Source organism: Balaenoptera acutorostrata, chromosome 19, assembly GCF_949987535.1.
Source record: "Balaenoptera acutorostrata chromosome 19, mBalAcu1.1, whole genome shotgun sequence".
In the NCBI taxonomy this organism is placed as follows: Eukaryota; Metazoa; Chordata; class Mammalia; order Artiodactyla; family Balaenopteridae; genus Balaenoptera; species Balaenoptera acutorostrata.
In genome coordinates, this window is record NC_080082.1 from 54,965,119 (window position 1) to 54,988,909 (window position 23,791).

Sequence of the window (23,791 nt, forward strand, 5' to 3'; positions counted from 1 at the left end):
CCCTCCTTCCCTCCCTCCCTCATCTCTCTCCCCCCCGCCCCCCTGCGCTCCAGGACCCAGCGCAGGCGGCAGGCGGGCAGGCAGGCGGCGGCCTCGGAGGGGAGAAGGAGAAGTGGTGGTGGTGGTGGCGGCGGCGGCGGTGGTGGCAGCCAGCAGCAGGAAGGCAGGCCCAGCTGGGGACCCGGAGCCGGCGGCTGCTCCTCACAGGGAACCAGGGGTCCATGGCCAGGACCTCCTGCTGAGGCCCTGCGCGGGGTGCCCCCGGGACACCCCACCCTCCTCCGCCTCCCTCTTCCACCTGCTTCTCTCCATCCTCCCCTCCCTCCTCCTCTCCCTCCTCCTCTCCCTCCTCCCTGTCTCTCCACCTCTCCGGCCCTCTCATCGCTCTCTGGGTCTCCCGGCACTCCGTCCTCCCCAGCCCCTCCACTCCTCCGCCTCTCCCCGCCCCCAGCATGCTTTCCCGCGGGGGCTGAGGGCTTGAGGTCCCCAGGCCCTAGCCTCTTCCAGGGCAGGGCCGGGGCTCCAGGGGGGAGGGGGGAAGGGGTGGCCCCCTCCCCCCCACCAAGCCCTCCCCTCCCCCACTTCTCCCGATGGCCGGCTTCCTTGTCTCCACCCAGTCCTCGCCCCCCGTGGCCCCCCCAGGCCGGCCCGGCTAGGGGAGGGGGCGGGGGCCCTTGCCTGGGCCGGCTTCCCCCTCCCCCGGCTCTGCCTGTGCCCCCTCCCTTGCGTTTTCACCTTCCTCCCTCCTTTCCTCCCTCCTTCCCCTCCATTTGCTCCTTCCCCCTCTCCTCTCTCCCCTTCCCTCCTCCATTTTCTCCTTTCCCCTTCCTCCCCTCCCCGGCCCGTCCTCTCCTCTTCCACCTGTCCTTCCTCCCTGCGCCCAGGGAGCACCCCCATTTTGGGTTAGTTGGGGGCCACTGCCGGAGGTGGGGGAGGGGGCCCTGTGGACTGCCCTCTCCCCCCGCCCCAGCCACACCGCCCAGCGTCAGAGCGTCTCCCCCTTGTCGTTCCTCGGGCCTCGAGGGAGCCCAGCCCTCCGTCCCACCAGGATCCGTGAGTGTCTGCAGGATGGGGGTTGGGCTGGGGCCGGGCCTGGGTCCTGGAAGGCTGGGCTCACTGCAGCCTGGTGGGGGGCCCCCGCATTCCCCTGCTCCCCGGAACGGCAAATACCCTCCCCCACCAGGGGCCTGCCCTGCGCCCTCCATCTCCCAGCCTCCTTTCCCCTTGGCCTTTCCTCACCCCTTCCTCTGGGTACCCAGCTCATCTTGCCTCCCAGCCCCCAGCTGCTGGGCTCCTGAGGGGCTGGCTGGCTCTAACTTGCGGTCTCACTCCCTCTCCGGGACTCCTGGCTGGTCTCCGCCCCTGCTTGCTCCAGCCTCGGCCCGCAGTGACCGGCTCTGTTCTCTCACTCTGTTTCAGTCGCTCTTCTTTCCTCTGAACCTCATCCTCTCTGCCTGCCATACGTCCCATCCCAGCCGGTCTCTATCTCCTGGAAATGTCTCTCCGTCTTGGAATCTCCATTTCATGTGTCTCTTGGGCCTCTCTCTGGCTCTGTCCAACTTGTTTCTCCTTGCTGTTAGCCCAGCCCTTTCTTGGTGTGTCTCTGCTGATCTCTGTCTCTGTCTCCCTCTCCTCCCTCTGTCTCTCAAAACTCCCCTGTCTCTCCTCTCTCTTTTGGGAGGATCCCATGCCTGGTCTAGCCCTCTCTCCACTGCCCTCTGTCCCCTGTTTGCTTTGCCTGTGCCTCTGCTGCCCTGTCTGCCTCTCTAACTCTGGGCTCGGAGGCCGTCTTCCTTCTCTTACTTTTCTGCTTTCTTCCCCCCGATCCACTCCTCGTCCTGTCTCCTCCATCCCTCACTCCTTAGCCACTGCCCCCCTCCATGGTTCACTTTGTCTTTTCTATGGTGATCTCCCCCCCACCCCCATTCTCTCTTCCCACTTCTCCATTCCCCAGCCAGGCCTTTGGTTCCCATTCCTTCCCTCCCTTTGGGGCTTGCAGGCTCTGGGAATGACCGCCCCTTCCAAGGTGCTCTGAGTGATGCACCTCTGTGTGGACTTGCCCCCCTTATGTGGGTGCTTGTCCTGTCTCCTGCCTGTGTCCCTCCAGGTCACTCACTCTTCCTCCCTCAGTTTCCCTCCCTGACTCTCACTTCTCCTCTCTCCTTGTTTGGGAGTCTGTCTCTCTATCTTGTGTCTGTCCCACTTGCCCCCTCCTCTTCTCTAGAGAAACTGTGTGGCTCACATACCTTTTCTCTCTGTCTCTTTCCGACTAGCCCTCCTTCTTTTCAGAGTTTTGCAATTTCTCTTCTCCCCACGGTTCCTGTACCTGTTAGTTGTTTTGCCTCACCTCATTTGCCCTCTCCCCTTTGCGATATCTCTCACTTGCCCACTTGTCTGTCTTCCTGCCCTGGCAGGGCCCTTTCCGCTCACTCAGCTGCTGTGTTTCCATCTTTATCTGGCTTTGCCTAAGTACCTGGGCCTGTGAGACTCGGGCCTGATTCCCTGCCCCTCCTCTCTCACGCTCTCTGTGTTGTCTCTGTCCCCTTTGGTGTCCCACTTGTAGGTGATGTCTGTGTGTCCTTCTCTCTCATTTAGCCCCAGTTACTTACTTTTGGTCTGTCTGTTTTTCTGTCTGTGCCTTCCTGTGCCTCTGTGTCCATCTGCTGCCCCCAGCCCTGTCCCTGGACTGTCTCTTTGGGCTCCCACCCGTGTCTGCCACCTGTGGGTCCCTGCCCTTCTGGCCCCTGTCTCATTCTCGGTCTTTCTATCTATCCTCTAGTCTCTGCTCCCTGATTTGCTCCCAGAAGCCCCTGGTGTCTCAGGATGACCCCCTCACTCCCGCCTCTCTCCTAGCCCCGCCCTCCACATCCCTCCCCCTGTGAATTCTCCTTCCAGCTTCTCCCTGCTTCCCTTGCTCCTCCACCCTTGACAGGCCTTCACCTTAGATGTCGATTACAGTCCACAGGCCCCAGGCTGTCCAGCAGGCCCTCCCATCCCCAGCCTGTCTTTCCCAGAGGTCCCGAGAGAGAGGGATCTGCTCGAGGTCACCTGGGAGTCGGTGGCAGAGCAGGGACTGAGGGGGGTCTCTTGTGGCCCTGGCCTAGGTTTTCTGGCTTCAAGGGACGATCTGAATTTTGCATTGTGCCTCTGTCTCCATTAGCAAGTTCCATTCTACCATCTCACCAGCTTGAACCCTCCTTCCATGGGCATGAATGGGGTGCAGGGAGCCCCCCAGGATCACCTCACAGCACTCTAGGCCTCTCAGTAACCCCCTCCCATGGAAACCCAAGTGTCCCTTCCCTTGGAGGCATGGCCCTTGGCCAGGGGGCACCATGCATCTGGCCAAACTCATCCCTGCCCAGTGGTCACCCTGCGGAAGCCCAGGGCACCTGGAGCAGTTGTGGGGAGCAGAGACTCACTGTCTGCCCCTAGTCTTCAGCTCCCTGGTGCAGGGTGTGGGGGCACAGTTTGGCACCCACTTCTGCAGACAGTGTACCCCTTGCTTTACTCAGTCTTCCCATCCAGGTCTCTGGTGGCGTCTCGAGTGGGTTTGTGTCCTCTCTCCATTCTGTCTTCCTGTTCTGTTCTGTGTCCCTCCTCTGTCTTGATTTCCCTCTCTTCTGCCTGCCTGCTCTCTTCCTCTCCCTGCCCTGCCCTTTCTCTCTCCATCTCCGTGTCTCACTGTCTTCCTCTCTCTTCCCTCTTTCTCTTTCCTAGTCCTGTCCTCATCTTCCTGTAACTCTCCTCTGTTTCTCTCCATTGCTCTCCCCATTCTCTTGTCTTCATATCATCTTTCTGTTCCCTTATATTTTGGCCTATTTTCCCTTTCTCCTTTCCTGAGTCTCTTGGTATCCCTCCCACCTCCGGCCTCTCCTCCTCTTTCTGTCTCTCTACTTCCCCCCTTCCCTCTCTTTACCCTTCTTTTTTCCTTTTTTCTTTTTTAGTCCCTTAGGTGCCTGGGGTCTGACCATCTGACTCCATCTGTGTGTCTCCATGTGTCTTTCTCTTCCCAAGTTTCCTAACTCCTGGATACTCTCCGCTCCAGACCCCGGATGTCCAGGCCTCTCTCCCTGTGGGATTGTGGGAACCAGGGACGTCAGGAAGGTGGCAAGTGAGGCCTGGGATGGGGTTGCCTAGCAACCACTGCATCCTCTCCAGCTGGTTTCTGTTGCCTAGTAACAGCTGCCTGCCCAGAGACAGGGGCGGAACTGGGTGGGGGGGTGGCACTTCCTGGTCTCCTCCTGGGGTGGAGATGGTTCCTGGAATTCGCTCTTACCTGAGATCCTTTTCATGCCTGCCTCCCATTTTGGTGGCTCTAGCAGTGTCTCTCCCACTCAGTGCCTGTGTGCTGTGGGCTTCTCCCTGCTAGTGCTCCTCTGAGTCTCAGCTCCCCCTACAGCGATGCCTTCATTATCGTCAGCTCTAATGGGGGCAGGGCCCTTCAGAGCTCGGCAACAGTGTCCCAGGCTCTGTGGTCACCACCCCATCCAGCAGTCCCCAAAGGGGCTCAGAGGCCCCTGTATCAGCGATCTCCCCGTGGGCTGGGGGGTCTCCCTGCAGGTGGCGAGTGGGGGCCGCGGCAGCTGCGTCCCCATGAGGAGGGGAGGAAGATGCCGGCTGAGCTTCTGCTGCTGCTGATTGTTGCCTTCGCCAGCCCCAGCTGCCAGGTGCTCTCCTCACTGCGCATGGGTGAGGCCCTACAGCGCCCCCGCTGGCCCTGCCTCCTCACACACCCTCCCAGAGCCCTCCCTGGGGCTCTTTCCTGGGCCTGCCAGCCCCTCAGGACCCAGGGATCTGGGCCTCGGCCCAGCAGCCCCCGGCTCCTTCCTCCCCCGGACCTAGGAGTCCGGATCCCGGCTCTCTCCAACCTCAGATCCGGGAGTCTGGAGCCCTGACCCCATCTCCAGCCCTCTCTCAGAGCCAAGGAATCCAGGAGCCCAGCCCTTCCTCCCTCAGGACCCAGGAGTATGGTCCCCAACACCTGTGTCCCCTCAGCTGCCATCCTGGACGACCAGACAGTGTGTGGCCGCGGTGAACGTCTGGCCCTGGCCCTGGCCCGGGAGCAGATCAACGGGATCATCGAGGTCCCAGCCAAGGCCCGCGTGGAAGTAGACATCTTTGAGCTGCAGCGGGACAGCCAGTACGAGACCACGGACACCAGTGAGCAGGGCCACAGGGGCCGTGGGGTGAGGCAGGGCAGGCTGGTGGCCCTCCATCTGTTCCTCGGCCCTGGCCGCCTCAGCTTGCCGTGTTCTCTTCTAGCTCCATCTGCCCCTTCCTTCCTGTCTGCACTGCCTTCTCCTTCCCAGAGATGGTGCTGCTGGGCCTGGGGCGGTGGGGAGAGCATCAGCCCCCGTGCTGCACTGGAGGAGCTGAGGGCCTCGTTTGAAAGATAAGCTTCACAGCTGGCTGGGGACACTTAACCCCCCAGAGCTAAGTAATGAGGGGCCCAGGCAGCGAGACCAGGGTGCCTCAGGGGCAGGGACAGCGAAGGTGTTCTGGAGAAGACTACACTGAAGCTGAGCTCTGAAAGATGAGCAGGATATAGAGGGAGAGGTGTTGCTCAAGGTACGCCCCGTGGAACACAGCCAGCCCTATAGTAGGGGTGCGTGAGTCTGCTGAACGCTCACAGACTGCGCGAATGTCCCTTGAACAGACGTGCTGGGGACATAGACCTTCGGGAGATGCCGCCTTCAAAGGTGTTTTAGACAGATTTCTTTCCTGCAGGCCTTTATCAGAGCCTTTGTTATGCTCATGTGTGTTTCAGATCACTGAGAGGGAGAATGGGGTCCAGTGTTTCCTGGACTTTTTTGACTGGTATAGCACAGAACACAGTGAGAGACCGGGTTGGAGGGTATGGAGGGAGATGGTATTCCAGGCATGTGCCTGTAGTCGGGAGCTGGGGCGGAGGGGAGGGCTGAGTACTTGGAGCCAAGGAACTTGATGTCGGGTTGCACCCATCCTGAACACCTGGACTCAGGACGTATTTGGGGGGATCGTGAGAGACTTCTGAACTGGAGTGTGACTCGACAGTGGGAGGTGAGGTTGGACAGATTGACAGGCCAGCTCGAGGAGGTCTACAGGTCAGGCTCAAAGACGCTACCTTCACCTGCAGGCAGTGGGGAGTCGTTGATGGGTTTGGAACAGGGAGATGGTGAAAGTGGAATCTGGAAGCTAGATCTGGGTAACTGGCGAGGAGACTGGTGCGTGCCTGAGTTGACAGCCCTAAAGTAGGACAGGGGAGGAGGGGTCGAAGAGAAGGGGACAGATATGAGAAAATTGGGGGACAAAAAAGAGACAGGATTTGGTGACTAATTGGCCATTAGGAGGAAGATTGAAGGCAAGGACCATTTCCAGGTATTTGGTGTGTGTAAATGGTGGGACCCTCACCAACATGGAAGGCACAGAAGAAATAAGTTTGGAGGAAGATGAGACGTTTAGTTACGGTGCTCTTAGTTGGGTGGCAGAAAACCAACTCAGACTGCCTTAAGGAAAAAAGAGAACTTATCAGCTCATGTCACTAAAAGGCCTAAAGATTAATTTCAGGCTTGGTTGAATCCAGGTACCCAAATGATATCCCAGGATTGTTTCAGGCATGGCTTAATACAGGCACTCAATTGATGTTCCAGGAACCTCTGTGTCTTCATCTCTGGGTCCTACTTTCCTCTAAATTGGCTTCATTTTCAGGAATACCCTCCCCAGCTGGTGGCAAGATGGCCTCAACTGCTCAAAACTTTGCATCTCACCAGTTTAGCAAACCCAGTGATAATTTTAGCAGAGGACCTGGGGAAGGCTCTCAGTGGCCTAGTTTGAGCCTGTCCCCATCTCTGGACCGATCCCTGTGGCCAGCACAATGTGGTCCTTTGATCCTGGGTCAGGTATCAATCAATTCTGGGAACCATGTGATTCCCTCAGGAAAAGTTAGGGTTCTGCCACGGGGATGGGCACTGGACAGGTAAAAACCAAGGCTTCCGCCCACCTCCCAGTCTTGAGATGCACACATGTTTAAGGAGAAAGAAAATGGAAGAAAGAGGAGCAAGTAAATGCAACAGAGGAATGGTGTTTGGGGTGTAGAGTGTAGAGGGGACCGTGGCTGTGGGTTCAGGGTAGAGGGGGTGTTGGATGCACCTTAGGTTGTGCGTGGTTAAAAAGCTTAAGAGAGACAAAGGCTGAGAAACCTTTGTTTCTGGATTTGCAGCCAGAAGGAGGTCCTTGGTGTATCCTCTTCATCTCTTCCTTTGTTTCTCTCTTGGTCTGAGCCGGCCCTCTGTTGCCATGTCTCCCTGTCTCCTTCTGTGTTGTGCCCCCTCCTTTTTGTCTCCTGCGGTGGGCTGGGTCAGGGACGGGGGGGTCCCTAGGTCGTGGGGCAACATCAGGCAGCTCCATGTGGAGTGTTGGGTTCTCTCCTGGGCCAAGGCAGTTCCCTGAGGGCGGGGACAGAGAGGAGGAAGAGGGTCCCTGAATCTGCGGTCTCTTCCCACCCCTCACAGTGTGTCAGATCCTGCCCAAGGGGGTCGTGTCTGTCCTGGGGCCCTCCTCCAGCCCTGCGTCGGCCTCCACCGTGAGCCATATCTGTGGGGAGAAGGAGGTGAGGCGGGGGCGCAGGGTTGGGGTGGGAGGCGGTCCCTGGAGGCGAGGGCTGGGGAGGGGGGGAGCAGGATGGAAGCAAAGGTCCTTCTCTGTTCAGATCCCCCACGTCAAGGTGGGTCCCGAGGAGATGCCCCGCCTTCAGTACCTTCGCTTCGCGTCTGTCAGCCTGTACCCGAGTAACGAGGACGTCAGCCTGGCGGTCTCCCGGATCCTCAAGTCCTTCAACTACCCCTCGGCCAGCCTCATCTGCGCCAAGGCCGAGTGTGAGGGAGGAGAACTGTTTTTTATTTTATTTTATCTTTTTTGGACGCGCCGCCCGGCCTGTGGGATCCTAGTTTCCCCTACCAGGGATTGAACCCAGGCCCTTGGCGGTGAGAGTGCAGAGTCCTAACCACCGGACCGCCAGGGAAGTCCCACGAGGGAGGAGAGCTGAATGCCTTGTTTTCTATTTCCCCAAACTCCCCTTCCCACGACATCTAGTCTCCCACAGTCATGAATGGCCCCCTGATTTTAAGGCCTGGGGGATCCAGACACAGGCTCTCCTAGTTCCCACCATCCCTTCCCCTTTAGGAACCCAGACCTCTGGTTCCACAGACCACCCCCATCCCCACCCACTCCCGCCCCCAAAGAGACTCTTTAGTCCGCAGATAGTGACTGAGCACGTGCTCGGAGCAGGGCCCCTGCTAGGTCCCGGTGGTTTAGCAGTGAACAACGCTAGGTGTGGTCCCCGGCTTCCCGGAGCTCGGGGACCCCTGGGGGACACCGTGGTGAGCAGCTGTGATGCAGAGTGTTGCGAGCTCTCAGGAGTTAAGCGGGGGTGATCCAACCCTAGTCTGGGAGGTTCAGAGCCTGCCTCCCAGAGAAAGGGACCTCTAAGCTGGACCTGAAGGGTAGGGAGGAGTTGAGGTGCGAGAGGAGAGAGGGAGCATGTACCAAGCAGAGGGCAGGGCAGGGCAGAGGCCCCGGGAGGCTCAGAGATGCTCCCAGTGTGGGAGCAATGGAGCAGGACCCAGGAACGGGGCATGCTCACTGAGGGCCTTATGTTTTTTCCTGAAGACGATGGGGGCCATGGAAAGTATCCCCACCGGGCAGGTACGAGTGTGTTGCAGGAAGAGCTCTTTGGCTGCAGCATAGAGAGCAGACTTGGAGGCTCCATGACACGAGATGTGGCATGGAGAGCAGCTAGAGGCGGGGAGGGATGGTCCTGGTTAGGGCTCAGGTGGTGGCACGGGGACCGAGGGGCCAGAATGGATTTGAGGAGAGTTGTGAGGGAAGGGAGAGGGTGGGGTCATGGATGGTGACCAGGTCCTGCCCGAGGAGGAAGGGACAGTCAGTTCAGGGGCACACGTTGGGTTTGAGGTGTCTTTGAGACATTCAAGTGGAGACGTCTGGGAGGCTGACGGGCTTGTGGGTGCCGCTGGAGAGAGAGAGGACCGTGCTCAGTCACCTCCAGGAGGGAGTCCTCTTTCAAAAGGTATTCACTGCACACCTGCCGTGGTCCAGACATTTTTTTTTTTTTTTTTTTTTTTTACTTTTTACTTATTTATTTTATTTATTTATTTTTGGCTGTGTTGGGTCTTCGTTGCTGTGTGCAGGCTTTCTCTAGTTGTGGCCAACGGGGGCCACTCGTGTGGTGCGCAGGCTTCTCATTGCAGTGGCTTCTCTTGTTGCGGAGCACGGGCTCTAGGCACGCGGGCTTCAGTAGTTGTGGCACGTGGGCTCAGTAGTTGTGGCTCGTGGGCTCTAGAGCTCAGGCTCAGTAGTTGTGGTGCACGGGCTTAGTTGCTCCGAGGGATGTGAGATCTTCCCGGACCAGGGCTCGAACCCGTGCATTGGCAGGTGGATTCTTAACCACTGAGCCACCAGGGAAGTCCCCAGACATTGTTCTTGGTATTAGGGATGTGGCAGTGCATGAGCCAGGCCCTTGTCAAACCTAATGAGAAGAGCCAGGCAGTGGACATAGAGAAGACGTGGTCTGGTCAGGAGTAGTGAGTCCTGTGGACAAATAGAGGAGGATGACGGGAATTGGGAGAGCTGGAGTAAGGGGGTGCAATTTGAAATAGAATGGTTGGCGTGGGCCTCACTGAGGAGGTGGTATCTGAGTAAAGGTCTGGAATGTGGGGATCTGGAGAGGAGCGTTCCAGGCAGAGGGAACAGCCAGCGCAGAGGCCATGGGGCACGTGTGCGTGTGTGTGTGTGTGTGTGTGTGTGTGTGTGACAACAAGGAGGCTGGCGTGGCCGGAGCCAAGCGAGTGAGAGAAGAGGAGATGAGGTCAGGGACATAATGAGGCGAGTGGGCAGACGGAGTAGGGCCTTGGAGGCCGTGAGGACTTTGGCCTTCACTGTGACCCAACGAGAAGCCGTTGGAGGGTTTGGGACAGAGGAGGACACATCTGCTTTCCAGCAGCAGTTCTGGCTGCTGTGTAGGGAACAGACCCTCCGGGGGCAGGCGTGGCCGATGTCACAGGCGGGAGATGGCAGCGGCTCGGGCTAGGGCCGTGACGGGGACGCAGTGCCACGGGGTGTGTTTTGAAAGTAGAGCCTGGGTGGATTGGCCGTGGGCGTGAGAGACAGACAGGGGCCGGGCTGCCATCAAGGGCTCTGGCCTGAGCGCCTGGCCGGCTGGAGGCTGTTCACTGACCTGGCGAGGTGTGGTGGTTTGGTGAGGAGAGCAGATTGCGGCTATGCACATGTGAAGCGTGCGACGCTTATCACGCAGCCCGGTGGGGGCAGAAAGGTGACAGGAGACAGCGTTCTGGAGGTCGGGGGAGGTCTCGGTTGGGACTTCAATTTGAGAGGACCCGAGCATCAGGCCCCTGGGCCCAGCACCCCAAGAGAGCCAGCTGCACTCCAAAGTGCCACCCCACATCCTGAGCGAGCCCCGGTCCTCTCCCCAGCTACCCCGTGCCAGAGAGGAGGGAGCAGCCGCCCCGTCTCCAGGCACAGTCTCCAGGCACACGGAGGGGCTCTAACCCAGGACCCCACCCCTCCCTCAGGCCTGCTGCGATTGGAGGAACTGGTGCGCGGCTTCCTCATCTCCAAGGAGACGCTGTCGGTGAGGATGCTGGACGACAGCCGGGACCCCACGCCGCTGCTCAAGGAGATCCGAGATGACAAAGTGTCCACCATCATCATCGACGCCAACGCATCCATTTCCCACCTCATTCTCCGTAAGGTGGGTCTCCACCCCCCTCTCTGATTTCCCTACAGGGTCAGGAGCAGAAACATGGGGTGACAGAACGAGTCAACCAAGGCCCACGGGCCTCAGTTGTCACGTGGCGGTCCGGAGCCCCGCTTCCTACGTGCAAACGCTAAATAGGAAGTTTTGTCTCTCAGCTCAGCTGCTTGCTGGCTGCACCCTTGGTTGGACCCCGGACAGTCGCCTTCCCTCTCTGTGCATACTTGCTACCTCAGTGGGGTGCCGTGAGGGTTAATGAGTGAAAGGTGGGGAAGCGCTGGGACAGCCCCTGGCCCAGAATAAACGCGGGCGTAGTGGGAGCGCCCTGTCATCTTTACTGAGTGCCTCTCCTGCTCTGTGTCGGGGTGTTTGCACGCCTTCTTTAATTTGGCTCTCGGGACTTCCCTGGCGGTCCAGTGGTTAGGACTCCGCGCTTCCACTGCAGGGGGCCCTGGTCCTATCCCTGGTCAGGGAACTAGGAGCCCACAAGCCGTGCAGTGTGGCCAAAAAAAAAAAAAAAAAAGGTAATTTGGCTCTCACCCCAACCTGCAGGCCAGGGCAGGTATGATACCATTTTTTGGTTGAAGAAGCAGGGGTTCTGGGCCGGCGGGGAATGGACTGGCTCAAGGGTACCACCCAGGAAGGGCCAGCGCAGGACCTTTCCCCATGGGCCCTCCGCATGCCATCCAATGGTGACCCACATTCACTAATCATTCATTGTTCCCTGCTCTTAATTTTTCCTCATAATCTAATCTGTATTATCTATTTTTCTCCAGTTTTTAAAAAATTAAAACCATATATCATTGCCGATCGTAGCTAACAGGAAGGAGTGTGGACAGAATCCACAGGGCTCTTGAGGCTTAGAGAAAAGATTTCGGGCTCTGGAGGCAGACAATGCAGGCTTGGGCCGGGGTCCCAGCCCCTCTTGTGCGAGCCAAGTGACCGGTGGTCACTTTCCTCTCGAGCCTGCATTTTTCTGTCCTGGAATGGGCTGTAACCCATGTGATAACAGCTCCTGCCACACAGGCAATGCAATCTGGTGCCACTTCATGTTCTAATGCTGGTAGCGGGACAGAACTGGGCACTCCTAGCATGGAGACGTCTTCTAGCTTTGTTTCCCTTGAGGACTGTGAGAAAGGGGCCTCACAACACGAATCTTGAGATTTATTTATTTTTATTTATTTTTTATTTATTTATTTTTTTGGCCGCGCTGCATGGCTTGCGAGATCTTGGTTCCCCGACCAGAGATTGAACCCGTGCCCCCTGCAGTGGAAGCGTGGAGTCCCAACCACTGGACTGCCAGGGAAGTCCTGAATCTTGAGATTTAAATTGGCTGCCTTTCATTGCAAAGTGCTTTTAAAGATTGCAGGGGGTAGTTTTTCTGACCTGTGACCAGGCTGAGCCCTGCACATTAGCAGCCCAGACTTGGCTTTGGGGCAACCTGGGGGTTAAGGTTAAGGTTAAGATTACCCTCCCCTGCCCTGTTTCTGAGATGTCCCTTTGCCTGTCTCCAGAAGGTAATCTTCTAAGTGACCTAAAGAGGGAGGCGGGCACTTGAGGGTGTCATTCTCTCCTCCAACAAAATCTTTATCCCACCTGGGGCACTAGTCACCCTGCGGGACATGAGCGACCAAGGTCTCCCTCTGCCCCCACTTGTCTCCTTTTCCCTGTCTCTCTCTGTCTCTGGGTGTCTCTTACTGTTCCTCATGGGGTGTCTCCTTGCAAGGCCTGTCTCTGAATCTCTCTTGCTCCCTCGCTTCTCCCTGTGTCTGCCTCCTGTGTTCTCCAGGCCTCGGAGCTGGGAATGACCTCAGCGTTTTACAAGTACATCCTCACCACCATGGTACGTACCCCCTGCAGCCCCCGAAGCCCCCATCTCCCTCTGCAGCGTCTGCCCTGATGTGGGCCCAGCCCCTCCCTCACCCCCTCTTCTCGGTCCCAGGACTTCCCCATCCTGCACCTGGACGGGATCGTGGAGGACTCCTCCAACATCCTGGGCTTCTCCATGTTCAACACCTCTCACCCCTTCTATCCTGAGTTTGTGCGCAGCCTCAACATGTCCTGGAGGGAGAACTGCGAAGCCAGCACCTACCCCGGCCCCGCGGTGAGCTCACACCCTTGCTCCCGGCACACGGGCACACAGACACTTCCGGGGCCCCTTCAGGCCTTGGCCGGTTGTGCTCAGAACCCTCCGGTGCCCCACTCACTGTCTGAGAACATCCACGAGGCCTCGCAGTGCGGCCCTGAGCTAAGTCTGACCCCCTTCTTCCTCTCCACCTCCCAAGCCGCTCCAGCCACATGGGTCTCCTCCAGATACCTCTGCTGCCCCAACACATGCACACCTCAGGGCCTTTGCACTTGCTCTTCCTGCTGCTTTGCGTGCACTTCCCCAGGGAACTAGCAATTCGCTCCCTCCTCTCCAAGTTACTGCTCAAATGTCCCCCTGTTTACAAAATGGCAAACTACCCACTATTTAGCCGCCTTCCCTGCCAGATTTTTCTCCATAACATCTATCTTTGCTTATCTCATCACCATGTGGCTTGCTCTATGTTTTGCTTAGAGGTATGTACAGATATTTAGGTTGTAAGTTCCATGAGGGCGGGCGTTTCTGTTTTGTTCACCATTGCATCCCCAGCATCTAAAACCACCTGCTCAGGGTAGGTATCCGATAATATATGTTGAATAAATGCAAACATACAAAAGACGCATATTTACGTGTATTTGTTCACAAACATCTAGCCATACACCAAGACACCGAGATACTCCTATGTGCACAGAAACTCACACAGACACTGAGCCTTGCAGTCAGACACGTGCGTGCAAGGCCATCGCACACGTACACGGACAGGGGAGCATCCATCCGCACCCGCACCTACCTACCCAACACGGATATTCAGACCTTCACCCCACCCAGCCAAGACACGCTCTCCCAGACACGCGTCCCATGTTGGCCGTCACCGCTCGGTGGCCAGTTTGTGTCGAGCCCTCACTGTGTGCCAGGCGCTATTTTGAGCACTTTGCATGCATTGTCTCGCTTGAGCCCCACATGAGCACTCAGAGGCAGAGATAACGATCACCCTTCCTTTACAAGGGAGGAAACTGAGATTCCGAGAGAGGTGTGGACTTGGCTCTCTACAGGAAACAGTAGGGCCGGGCCTCCAGCTCACAGCCTCCCAAGCCCTGGACTCATAACCGTTACGCTCTCCTGCTTCCTGCACATCAGGCCCACCCTGTATATAGACAAATAGGCACGTTTGTCCAGCCCCACCCACATAAATGTGTCCCCAGACACACTCAGACAGGGGCTGTGGCTGTCTCCGCCCACCCTCCATGACCCTACATCAGCCAAAGACACGCGGATCCCTGCGCCCACCAACATCCCCCCTGAGGGTGACAGCTGGCCGTCCAGGCAAACCCTCTCAGACGTGCCCTTCCCCAAACAGACACGGGCCGCACGCGGTCAGGAAGAGCTGCCCCCCTGGCTATGTGGGCAGCATGCACGTCTTGCCCACTGTCATCTCCGATCCCCTGGAAGACCCTCCTCGCTCCTGACCTGCGTGGTTTTATGTTCCTGGAGAGAGGAGAGTTGTCCCAGGGCTTGGGGGTAGCACCACGGGGCTTTGGGGCTCCCCTGGCTGAACTGCATCTTTTCCATCCCTCCCCATCTCTGGCCCCTCCAAAACCCCACACCCCAGCTGTCAGCTGCCCTGATGTTCGACGCCGTGCACGTGGTGGTGAGCGCCGTCCGGGAGCTGAACCGCAGCCAGGAGATCGGTGTGAAGCCGCTGGCCTGTACGTCGGCCAACATTTGGCCCCACGGGACCAGCCTCATGAACTACCTGCGCATGGTGAGCCGGGAGCGGGGAGGGCCGAGGGGGCGTGGCAGCCTGCCTCGGGGGGGGGGCGGTGCTCACTGTGTCCACCCTGCGGGCCCCCTGCCCTGTCCCCCCACCTCCAACCCTGGCCCCCTCCTCCTGCTCTCCCTGGGCCTCACTCTCCCGTCTGTCTCTCCTCTCCCGGCCTTCCTCTGCCTGTCTGCGCTTCTCTTGCCCCGCTTCTTTGTTCCATCTCCTCTCGTTTGCTGGCACGTGGTCTTACTCGTTTAACTGTGGTCCTTCCTGGTCCCTCTCCCTCTCTCTCGTCTCCTCCATCTCTGTCTCTTCCCCTCTGGGCCCCTGCCACCCTTCCCTCTGCCCTCCTCCCGCCCTGCTAGGTAGAGTATGACGGGCTGACTGGGCGGGTCGAGTTCAACAGCAAAGGGCAGAGGACCAACTACACCCTGCGCATCCTGGAGAAGTCTCGGCAGGGCCACCGTGAGGTGAGCATTCCCCGGGACGATGCCAGAGCCTGGATGGGGCTGGGGGCGGGGCAGGGCGGGGCGGGGCCCAGAGGGCTGAGGCCTCCTCAGGCAGGGCCTGTGCTGACCGTGCCCTCTCTGCCTCAGATCGGGGTGTGGTACTCCAACCGGACCCTGGCGATGAACGCCACCACCCTGGACATCAACCTGTCGCAGACACTGGCCAATAAGACGCTGGTGGTTACGACCATCCTGGTGAGTGGCCCTTGTGGGGACAGGCGGTAGATGAAGGTGCCTTTCCTGAGCGGTGCCCCAGGCCAGTCCTAGTGAGGAGGAGGGATGCCTGGGCTGGCACGGCACACAGACCAGTGGGGACGTGACCCAGGCACCCAACAACTCCTGATTGTGGCCGCGACGTCACCAACCTAATTGCTGCTGGAGCAGCGGTGGGCACAGACTCTGCCATCAGAGCCAGGTCCAGCCCTGGGTGCTGCCAGCCCGCCGATGCACGGCAGAGGTGGGAACGACTGGCATCATGAAGATTCCACGAGGCGGTACAGGCGGGGCGCCTCTCGTGGCGCCTGGCCCAGGGTAGGCCCCTGTAAATCACCATTGCTAGAGCAGTCGTTTTGTCACATTTGCCCACCGAGTGTGTTGACACATGCCAACTTATTTAATATCCATCTTGAAGAGGCTCAGAGAGGTGAAGCGACTTGCCCAGGTCACACAGCAAGTATAAGACATAGCCAGGACGAATGCCATGTCTCTTATAAGGCATAGCCAGGATGGATGCCGCGTCTCTGAGTCTCCAGAGCCCGAGTCTTAACCACTGTGCTCTGAATGTCCAGTCCTCTCCTTCCTGAGCACCAGCCGTGGAGATGGTCCTGTAGCCCCTGGGGTGTCACTCCTGCATTTTACCAGGCCAGAGACCGAGGCGCCTTCGTGTGTCAGCGAGGATAGATGGAGCACCTGTTCTGCACCAGGCACTGTGCTAGGCCCTTGCAGGTGTCACTCATTAAACCTCTCAGCTAGTCGGTGAGGTTTGTCCTATCTTCCTCCTTTTGAAGGTAAGGAAACAGGTCACAGGGCGAGTCCCTGCTGGAGCCGAGTGACATGCTCGGAGCCCCTGCCCTCTCCCCTGCACCCTGCTGCTTCCTGCCAGGAGGTCAGGGAGGGGAGACGCACGGGACCTGGGGAGCAGGAGACTGCCTTGAGCAGCTGGGCTTCGAGGCAGCTGGGTCCCTGGCCCGCTGGCATCCGTTGTCTTGGGGAAGCCCCTCGGTAACTGTGAGGTGGGCCGGCTGATAGCTGTGGATGCTGAGGTTGAGAGGATTACACAGGTTCCGCAGGACGTCGGAGGCCCCCTAAAGCAGCGCTGTCACAGAGCTATTTCCTCTGTCCCTAGGGAGCTCCTGACCTAATGTGGACCTCCCCCTGGGGAGGGCCAGATGGCTTACAGACGGGAAACCAAACGCTTCGTAACAGCCTCATTCAGGGGCCCTGAGGACCAGGCCAGGCTGGCTGGGAGAGGGAGCACCTCTGCACGTGCGGGAGTGGAGTCAACCCCAGAGGCTTCCTGGGGTTCTCGGTGGGGAGCAGGGGCAGAGGTCAGGGAGCGGATATCAGGAGAGCAGAGCTGTGACGCCAGGAGGTGGGGGGGGGGCTTCCAGTCTTTTCCCACACTTGTCTCCCGTTCTCCCCAGGGCCCCTGAGCCAGTGTTGCCCTCTTCCTGACCTTCATTCTTCTCTTGATGGAGTCATTCATTTGCTCATTCATTCCACAAATATTTACTGAAGCTGCCCTGCGCCAGACCTCACACAAATTCTGGAGGCGGAGGAATGAGTCCCAGGTGGTCCCGTGGTCTCCCTGTCCTTGAGTGGCCCTGGAGGGGGGGGATCCCAGTCTGATGGAGACAGACCTGGACACAATCATTTCCACACAGGGTAATAAGGGACCCCCACAGAAAGGAGGGGCTGCCTCAGCCTTCAAAGGCCTGAAGAAGGCTTCACAGAGGAGGTGGTGTTAGACGGGGCTTTAGAAGCTGTGTAGGAGTTGGGTGCACAGAGAAGGAGGGGCCTGGCCTTCCAGGCAGCGGGAACCACAGGAGCAGGGGCCTCAGGAAGCGTTTGCCAGATCGGATGCGGAGGCAGCATCCTCAGTGTGCACAGCCGGACCTGCCCGTTCGTTCACTAACATTTTCAGACTTGTGTTTCTGGGCTGGGCCTGCTCCAGGCATCTGGGGATTCAGATGTGAGTCAACCTGGGCGCCGGGGACAAGAAGCTCTCAGGGCTTGTCTTATTCCCTGCTCTGTCCCTCGGGCCTGGGGTGGTGCCTGGCACCTAACAAACATGGAGGGGTGGTGAGTGCTGTGACAGAGGTGGGGAAGGGTCTCTGGAGAACTTAGTTATGCTGATCCTGGTCGTTAGAGACCGTTAAGCAGGAAGGGGCAGGGCCAGATCTGGGTGTCAGAACAGCTGGGCCCTGAGGGAGGCTGCAGGAGAGAGAGAGACGCCCCAGGTTGGGAAGGGTGAGGCCTGAGCTGTCTGGGGCCGTGGGCAGGGAGGGGATCTGATGTGGGATGTTGATGGGCTGGGCTGGGGGAGGGAGCAGGAGGAGGTCCTCGGTAGGGTGGAGGCTGGGGCTGTCCCTGGGGTGGTGCCCACACATCTGGAGCTGAGAGAGGGCGGGCTGGTGCCAAGACCGAGAGAGGTCCCTCAGGGAAGCTGGGGGCGCAGGACAGGCCCCAGGGGATGAGGCTTTGCAGGGCCCTTCTCCCAGACCCAGGCCCCGCCCCTCCCAGGGAGGTTCTCCCTTCATCAAGCTGTGACATCTAATCCTGCTCCTCGGTGCCTCTGGGGTCAGACAGACCTCACTTGCATTCCTGGCTTTGCCTGGACCTCAGGTCATCCAACTCTCTAGGCTCCATACCTTCATCTGTAAAATGGGTCTAATAGTCCCACCTTGAAGGGCTGTGGGAGGATGGCATGAGATCAGCAGGCCCCCCTGGCAGTGTCCTGCTAGGAAGATGTGCTGAGCACATGTGAATCCCTTTTCTCTCCCCATCTGGCATCATCAGTAAGAATAGCAGTCGGGAATTCCCTGGCCGTCCAGTGGTTAGGACTCTGCGCTTTCACGGCCGAGGGCCGGGGTTCAATCCCCGGTTGGGGAACTAAGATCCCACAAGCCGCGTAATTGGGCCAAAAAAAGTAAAGAATAGCAATCATCGTGGCCAGAGTCTTTGAGCTGTATGCTGAGCTCTTTGCTGGTGTTACTCGGCGTTCATGGCAGCCCTGAGGCAGGTACCGTTGTGAACTCCGATTTTCAGACAAAACTAAGGCGCAGGAGGGTTAGGTGACGTGAATCGCGCAACTAGAGGATGGCAGAGCCCACGTGCTTCTACCTTGCGCCACACCACGTCGATTTCTGCTTCTTTCCAAGCCCTCGCTTCTGCGTTCTAAGCCTGGCCCTGCCGTCCGTACACTTTGTGACCTGGATGGGTCTCTTCTGTCTGTCCTCAGCTTCCTCCTGTAAAACGAGGGAACTAAAATATTCATAATAAACTGAAGGGGGTAAACTAGATCGGGGTCCTTTAAACTACCCTCCAGGAAGTATTGGATATGGAATTGGGTCCTGGCTTCATAAAAGGGTCCAGGCAAGCAGCTTGTGAGGAATGTTCTAGAACCCACCCTACTTGAACATTTCTTAGTTTCAAGGGATTTTTATAGAAGTGCAACATGCATACAGAAACTTGCACAAATCATTAAGTGTACCACTCACTGAATTTTCAATAACTGAACACACCTGTGGGACCGGCTCTCCCACCCCCAGCTCTCCATATGCCCTTTCTGGTCTCTAACCGCCCCCCAGGTTAGCTTTGCCTGCTTTGAACTTCACATAAATGGCATTGTATTCTATGTTCTCTCTCTCGTCTGCCTTCTTGGGCACAACACGTGTTTGTGAGATTCACCCACGTTGCTACAAATAGTTTAGTCTCGTTATATGTCCTGTTATATGAAGGAACCGCGATTAACTTACCCACCAAACTGATGCGCATTGGAGTTGTTTCTAGTTCTTTTGCTATTGTGAATAGTCCTGCTGTGAACACCCTACCACACGCCTTTCGGTGAACATGTATAGGCATTTCTGTCGAGTGTATTTGCAGGAGTGGAATTGCTGGAGTTTTCCAGCCTCGGTAGATACTGCCAAAGCATTTTCCAAAGTGGCGGTACCACTCCCCATTCCCACCGGCAGTGTGTGAAGGAGAATTCCAGTTGCTCCTCAGTTTTGCTGGTGCTGAGTATAGGAAGGTGCCACCTCTATTGTAGTTTTAACTTACATTTCCTTAACGACCATGGAAGGTGACCACTTTTTCATTTAGTGCCTATTTGGAACCTTCTTTTGGGAAGTCCCTGCTCAAATCTTTCTCTATTTTTAGGAAATTGGAATATCTGACCTTTTTATTGATTTGTAATCCATTCATATGTTCTGGATATAAGTTCTTTGTTGGAATATGCATTGCAGAGAACTTCTCCCACTTTGTGGCTTGCCTTTTCACTCTTGGTGGTATTTTTTTTGGCTGTGCCGTGCAGCTTGTGGGATCTTAGTTCCCCGACCAGGGATTGAACCTGGGCCCTCAGCAGTGAAAGTGAGGAGTCTTAACCACTGGACGGCCAGAGAATTACCCCCAATGGTATCTTTTTTTTTTTTTTAATATTTATTTATTTATTTGGCTTATTTATTTATTTGGCCGCGCCAGGTCTTAGTTGCGGCATGCGGGATCTTCGTTGCTGAGTGCAGGATCTTCGTTGCTGAGTGCAGGATCTTCGTTGCGGCGTGCGGGATCTTTAGTTGCAGCTTGTGAACTCTTTATTTGCAGCATGCGGGATCTAGTTCCCTGACCAGGGATTGAACCCGGGACCCCTGCATTGGGAGCGCAGAGTCTTAGTCACTGGACCACCAGGGAAGTCCCACGAGTGGTATCTTTTGATGAAAAGATTTTTAATTTTCCTGAAGTCCATTTTATCCTTTTCTCCCTGCTTTACGGTTAATGCTTTTATTTATTTATTTATTTACTTATTTATTTATTTTTGGCTGCGTTGGGTCTTCGTTGCTGCACACGGGCTTTCTCTAATTGCGGTGAGCGGGGGCTACTCTTCTTCTCGGTGTGCAGGCTTCTCATTGTGGTGGCTTCTCTTGTTGCGGAGCACAGGCTCTAGGCACGTGGGCTTCAGTAGTTGCAGCGCGTGGGCTCAGTAGTTGTGGCTCACGGGCTAAGTTGCTCCGCGGCATGTGGGATCTTCCCAGACCAGGGCTCGAACCCGTGTCCCCTGCACTGGCAGGTGGATTCTTAACCACTGCACCACCAGAGAAGTCCAGTTAATGCTTTTAGAATTTAAGAATTCTTGGGATTTCCCTGGCGGTCCTGTGGTTAAGACCCCGCGTTTCCACGGCAGAGGGCATGGGTTCGATCCCTGGTCGGGGAACTAAGATCCAACATGCCATGCAGCACGGCCAAAAAAAAAAAGAATTCTCTGCCTACCCCAAGTTCATAAAGCTAGTCTCCTATATGTTTCTTGAAAACATAATAACTTTGCCTTTTACGTTTAGATCTACAATCCACCTAGAATTGATTTTTATGTACTATGTGAGGTGGGGGTGATCAGAATACATTTTTTCCATATGGATGTTTTATTGAATGGCACCATTTATTAAAATGTTCATTCTTTCCCCCTTCAGCACAGTCTTACCCTTGTCATAAATCAAGTATCCATTTATGTGTGGGTTTCCAAACTCTCCATTCTATTGTCTGTTTGTCTGTCTTTGCTCTAATACCACATTGTCTTAACCACCACAGTTTTATTTTATTTATTTATTTATTTATTTATTTTTTTAAGGTCTTTTTTTTTTTTTTTAAACACTATTTTATTTATTTTATTTATTTATGGCTGTGTTGGGTCTTCGTTTCTGTGCGAGGGCTTTCTCTAGTTGTGGCAAGTGGGGGCCACTCTTCATCGCGGTGCACGGGGCCTCTCATTATTGCGGCCTCTCTTGTTGCGGAGCACAGGCTCCAGATGCGCAGGCTCAGTAATTGTGGCCCACGGGCCTAGTTGCTCCGCGTCATGTGGGATCTTCCCAGACCAGGGTTCGAACCCGTGTCCCCTGCATTGGCAGGCAGATTCTCAACCACTGCGCCACCAGGGAAGCCCACCACCACAGTTTTAAATTGTCTTAATACCCAGTAGGGTAAATCCTCCAGTTTTCATGTTCTTCTTTAGGATTGCTTTGGTTCTTTTGATCTTCTACATTTCCATATGCATTTAAATATCATCTCTAAAATTTTAAAAATATTTTAATATTAAAATTTTAAACTGGAGGCGGGACAGAAGTTAATTAAATAGAAGTAAGTAGCATTCAGTTTAATTCTACATTAAATAGAATTCAAAGCGTGTGGGGAGGGGAGGAGCGAAAAAATCCGTCCCCTTCCCTCTCCCGTCCCCCATTTTTTTCCCCATCCTCCCAGATATGTCTGAGCATGTACAAGCCCATACCCACTTTTTCCTTCACAAAGGATAGCATATTGTACACGTTGTTCTGTAGGTTGTTTTTATCCTCTGAATATATCTTATAGAACTTGTTATTTTAGTAGTTGCCTGGGATTCTTTGATGACATCAATAATCTTTTTAACCTGTTCCAAATTAGGCTGTTTCAGTCTTTGTTCCTGATACAAGAAATGCTGCCATGACTCTCCTGGACCTATATTTTTGTGTACAGGTGCATAGCCATTCGTAGGATGAGTTCTTAGAATCAGACTTAGCAACATCCCACTGTCCGTCTGTAATGCTGGGCTTCTGCAGAAGATTCTTTTTGAAGAAATCTGAAAACCTTGGATTAGAGGCTTCTTAAAACCCTTGGATCTGATGGTCTGGGACTGCAGGTTGAGTGCTAGATCATTGTTTTCTGATCTTGAGTTCTGTTCACAGGCCTCAGTCCCTGTTTTTGGCTCTATCAGCTCCCACCTGATCCTGAGGCCTCGAACCCAAATCCACAACCCAGGTGCCTCAGTCTTGACTTTGAAGATCAGCTTGGCCTGGTGGAAGGAACAAGGGCTTTGGAGAGCACAGCAACTGGGTTTTGAATCCCAGCTCTGCCCAGTCTCCCCTTCCTACTGCCCTGCTTCAGCTGTGTGACCTTGGGCAAGACACCTGACCTCTCTGGACTTCAGTTTCCTCCTGTGTACATCAAGAGGACTGTATGAGTGCCTTCCAGCTCTAACACTGGGTGTTTGTCTAGAGAATTCCTGATTTCTGATTCTCTAGCTTTGATACCCGGCCAGACACCCCCGTCTCTGTGTCTAGCTTCTCCCAGGTCCGCTCTTGTTTAGTCTGGCATAGGGCTTAAGAGCAGAGCTTTGGACTCAGCCTGACTTGTCCATCTCAGCCACTCACTACTTCACTTCTCGGGACCTGTGTCCTCATCTCTCAAATAGAGGTAATAATACTGACCTCCTACGCTGACAGAATAGCTGTCACACAGCAAGCCCACAAGAAATGCTAGCTGCTGCTGCTATTATTAGTATTATCTCATTCCTACTCCCGGTTCCACAGTTTTGGATTTGAAAATGTGGTTGGGAGAGAGAGAAAAGCACTGACTTCCCTCCATCCCATCTCCCCTCAGCTCTGGGACTCTGCTGGGGTCCTGGAATCTAGTCTATAGGTACCTTATAGTACCTATCGCTGTATAACAAACCGCCCCAAAACCTGGAGGCTTCCAACAATAACGATTATTATTTCTCACAATTCTGTGGGCCAACTAAGCAGTTCTGCTGAGCTCACTGTGTTTGCGTTCAGCTGGTGTCTAGGCTGGGCTGTTGGCCGGCACGTCTCGGTTCACTCATTCTCCCTCATCCTTCAGCAGGCTGGCCTGGGCTTCCTTTTTTTTTTAAAATTATTTATTTATTTGGCTGCGTCGGGTCTTAGTTGCAGCACGCGGGATCTTTCGTTGTGGCACGTGGGCTCCAGAGTGCGCAGGCTCAGTAGTTGCAGTGCGTGGGCGTAGTTGCCCCGCAGCATGTGGGATCTTAGTTCCCTGACCAGGGATCAAACCCACGTCCCCTGCATTGGAAGGCGGATTCTTAACCACTGGACTACCGGGGAAGTCCCTGGCCCGGGCTTCCTTACACTGGGGTCCCAAGAGATCTCTCTGAGGGCCCAGGCTCTGAAAGTCACACAGCACTACTTCCAACGCATTCTGTTGTCCAAAGCAAGTCTCGAGGACCGCTCAGACCCAAGGAGTGGAGAAATCCGCTCTATCTCTTGACGGGAGGAGCTGCAAAATACTGGGCATCTACCTCGGAGCTCAGTAATTATGTGCTGAATGAATGAGAGGTGGCAGAGGTCACTTGACCTCTGTGAGCCTCAGTTTCCACATGTGTAAAGTGAGTCTAAGGATACCTCCCGTGTAAGGTCACTGTGAGGAATTTTTTTTTTTTTTAATGGCTGCGCCACACAGCTTGCGGGATCTTAGTTCCCCCACCAGGGATTGAACCTGCGCCCTCGGCAGTGAAAGCATGGAGTCCTAACCCCTGGACCGCCAGGGAATTCCCACTGTGAGGAATTAAATTGATAAAATCCAGAGAACACACACAGCACAAGGGCTGGTACTTCGCAGGTGTTCAGTCCACATGGTAACCATATGGATGTTCTCGCCGAAGCTCTTCTGGCTGA

The 23,791-nt window shown here is 55.8% G+C and overlaps 1 protein-coding gene across 3 annotated transcripts in view; it reads left to right on the forward strand.

The window, feature by feature from the left end:
* Positions 1–23,791, forward strand: part of GRIK5 (glutamate ionotropic receptor kainate type subunit 5) — a 51,760-nt gene continuing 27,969 nt past the window's right edge. Inside the window, exons 1-11 of one of the 3 annotated variants that reach the window (XM_057535045.1) lie at positions 1–1,053; positions 4,561–4,689; positions 4,996–5,160; positions 7,491–7,588; positions 7,688–7,853; positions 10,587–10,765; positions 12,558–12,611; positions 12,711–12,872; positions 14,464–14,616; positions 14,982–15,086; positions 15,213–15,320. In XM_057535045.1, coding sequence (XP_057391028.1) covers positions 4,611–4,689; positions 4,996–5,160; positions 7,491–7,588; positions 7,688–7,853; positions 10,587–10,765; positions 12,558–12,611; positions 12,711–12,872; positions 14,464–14,616; positions 14,982–15,086; positions 15,213–15,320 — 1,269 coding nt within the window. In that variant the 5' untranslated portion in view covers positions 1–1,053; positions 4,561–4,610. Of the gene's footprint in view, positions 1,054–4,560; positions 4,690–4,995; positions 5,161–7,490; positions 7,589–7,687; positions 7,854–10,586; positions 10,766–12,557; positions 12,612–12,710; positions 12,873–14,463; positions 14,617–14,981; positions 15,087–15,212; positions 15,321–23,791 lie in introns of those variants that run through there. The other 2 variants (XM_057535046.1, XM_057535047.1) reach the window with 2 other exon arrangements.